This window comes from Centruroides sculpturatus, unplaced genomic scaffold (genome assembly GCF_000671375.1).
Source record: "Centruroides sculpturatus isolate CEXI.00-Female unplaced genomic scaffold, Cexi_2.0 scaffold786, whole genome shotgun sequence".
Classification (NCBI taxonomy): Eukaryota; Metazoa; Arthropoda; class Arachnida; order Scorpiones; family Buthidae; genus Centruroides; species Centruroides sculpturatus.
In genome coordinates this window covers 149,139-152,263 of record NW_019384997.1, presented here as the reverse complement: position 1 = coordinate 152,263, position 3,125 = coordinate 149,139, and the positions used below count along the sequence as shown (strand labels likewise).

At 25.6% G+C, this 3,125-nt stretch overlaps 1 protein-coding gene across 1 annotated transcript in view; it reads left to right on the top strand.

Moving 5' to 3' along the window:
• Nucleotides 1–3,125, top strand: part of LOC111633139 (sortilin-related receptor-like) — a 178,195-nt gene that overhangs the window by 167,861 nt on the left and 7,209 nt on the right. The window contains exon 44 of the mRNA XM_023377670.1: nt 998–1,188. Coding sequence (XP_023233438.1) covers nt 998–1,188 — 191 coding nt within the window. The remainder of the gene's footprint in view (nt 1–997; nt 1,189–3,125) is intronic.

Sequence of the window (3,125 nt, the reverse complement as noted above, 5' to 3'; positions counted from 1 at the left end):
TCACCAATCTTTAGATTGCACTAATAAGTAAGTACAATTTTATCATATGTTTTGCAAATTCATTTCCCTAATAGTAATAATATTTTAAACCGTTTGATTTTTGTATTAAAGTTTTTTTAATTGATTGATGATTGATTCAATCAACTAATTTGTTGATTGTTTGATTGTATTAACTTGATTCTTTAGATATTGAAAATTAAATAAATAACATTATGTTAATTTAAGCGTACAGAAACGTTGCTGTTGTTCCAGCAAAAATCTTATTTTCACTTTACCGAGTGCCTAGTAGGTAATGTGCAGATTACCTAGATACTCTGCCTATTACCTAGGTAATTTGAGAAATAGAACAATTTTAGCAACTTTAACGGATCACCCTAGTTAATGTGCAGATTAGCTAGGTAATGTGCACATTAATGGATTTTGAGCTTTAGCGGTAACATATATAGCTGTACACTTACCATTGAACAATATCATTGCATATCATTAACAATATCATTGCATATCTACATATGCAATGATATTGTTAGAGTGAAGATGGACAGTTATTGTCAAGAACAAAACAATGTTTATTTAATAATTTCAATAAAAAAAAGTAAACAGACACTTAGAACATAATGAGAACTCCAGAAAAAGAGGAAAAAACTTTAGTTTGCATTGTAGAAAGGTTTTGAAACAAATAGTCTAAGAACTTTTTTAAGTTATGCCATGACTTCACTTCATTAGTCAATGGCCATGACAATAAAAGTTCATTTTAATATAATCAAAAAAGAGATTTATATTTAATTAAGATTGTCTGATATCAATATTACAAATAAAATTTTAATGTATTATATGAAGTTTTAGTTTTATACTTTTCTTTTTTTATTATGATTATTATTGTTAATTTTTATAGTTAACTTATAAATAAGTATATAATGATAAATAATGATTAGAAGATATCTAAATCTAATATACTTAACAAAATGAAAATTTTCATTAAAAATTGATTTCGTTTTAGTTATAAGTATTTTGTCTGGTTAAGTGAAGATAAGAATATAAATAAAGCATCTCATTACACTGCTTCAACACCACCAGTTATAATTCCTTCGGTTCCTAAAGGCAAAATTTACCATGTTGCTGTTAATATTGTTGATAAAGAAGGATATCAAAGCAAACTTTCAGATTGGAATGATTTTGGAAATCCAAATGGTAAAATTTTTATATTTATATTATTATACTTTGTTTTAAATAATTCTGATAATTATTATGTTTAATTCTTTACTTTTTGATAATAAAGTACATTAATAAAAAACAATACAGTTGACTTGCCTTAAAATGAACACCGATAAAGTGAATTTTTGCCATCACCCTGGCAAAACACCATTGTCACAATATTAATTTTCATGTGATAAAGCAAACAAAAATTTTACCAGAATTTTTAAGTCGAACTGTAAATTACCTTCACAACCCCAAGAAAAACTCTATTTCAATAATGATTTTATTATTCATGTCAAAAAGTATAAAAGCAGAATGGTACTGTAATAAATGTTCTATTCTGAGTAGAAAAATTTTCTTCTAGTAAGCAAAAACGGGTTTGATCTTCAATTATAGAGAAATTCAAACATCTGGTTTTAGCAGATCATTCTACTGTACTCAGAAAATAGGGATTGAAGTTTAAGGACTCCCACCTCTTTAAATGGATACGGTCCCATGCAAACATGTGATAGTTTGCATATCAGTTTGGATACTTTGTGCCAAATTTGACTCCATTTTACTCTTATGGTGCCAAAAAGTATTTTATACTTTTTCAAACAATTTTCAACAGAAAGAAATTATATATTTCATCTATCTTTGTTTTATTTATCCATGCTAAAATATTGTTCCACACTTAAACATATATATTGTGTCCTTCTCATTTTGTTTGATTTGAAAATAATTTAGATCAGGGATGATGCCAGAATGGGTGTACTGCCCACAAGGGAGTGGTGAGTAAATCTAAGGGGGTGAAAAGAAGCAAGTGGGCAGTAGGAGGGCACTGGAGACAGCGTACTGAATGATAATTGTAGGCAAGGGTTGGAATTGTAGACAGTTATTTAGTAAATTAATTCAAAATATTATAATTTAGATATTTTGGTTGCCTGTTAATCCTTAACTCTGTAAATTATACAACCTTGACCTTGAAAATCACTTATATAAATTTTTGATAAAATGAACTAACTATTGTTCCCATAACAATTTGTGTTAATGCAAGTTGACTGTAATAATGAAATTAAAACTTAACTCACCAACAATTTAACTTGTTATGCTAAAAGGTTTTAAATTATTTCAAATGATTTAATTTAATTTAATTATTATATATATATATAATAATTAAACAAAATAATATAATTAATCAATTGTATATTAATTGAAATACCTTACATAAGCATGAACTATCAGCATTCAAAATAAATGAAAAAGAAAAAATATATTTATTTAACAGGTTTGGGAGTATTTGAAGTTAGAAAATACATTGAAAATTTAAACATAATCTTATTACTGATTTATATTTAATTAAGATTGTTTGATATCAATTACAAATAATTATTTTAAAGATAGCTTATTTTTTCTCTGTATTTTTTCTTTGTATTTTTTTTAGTATAAGTATTATATTTTTTTATTAGTTATGACATATTAATCATTTGATAAGTTTCTTCATCAGTAAATAAAACTGATTATTTGAAATTTCAAATAAATCCTTAAAGTCCTAAGCTTCAAAAGTGCAAAAAAAAATTAAAATCTGTTTACAATTTATTAAAAGTTGTCTATAATTACTATATGGTTAAAATTAAAGATTTTCTTTACAAAAACTAATACAGCTTTCATAAAAAAAATAAAATAGTAGAATTATTGAAAAAGTTACAAAAACCATTTCTGAAAATTTTGAAAATTGAATGTTGAGGTTATTTCTGTTTACTTTTGATGTCAGAATTCATTGTTCATGTTCTATATTCTATAATCCTAAACTCTTAGAGTTGAGTGTTTCACTCAGCAGTTCCAACTATTTTGTCTTCATTAACCTTTGGATGTTGCAATTACTAGATGAAACACTCAACTCTAATAGTTTAGGATTAAGTGTCACCAATCTTTAGATTGCACTAATAAGT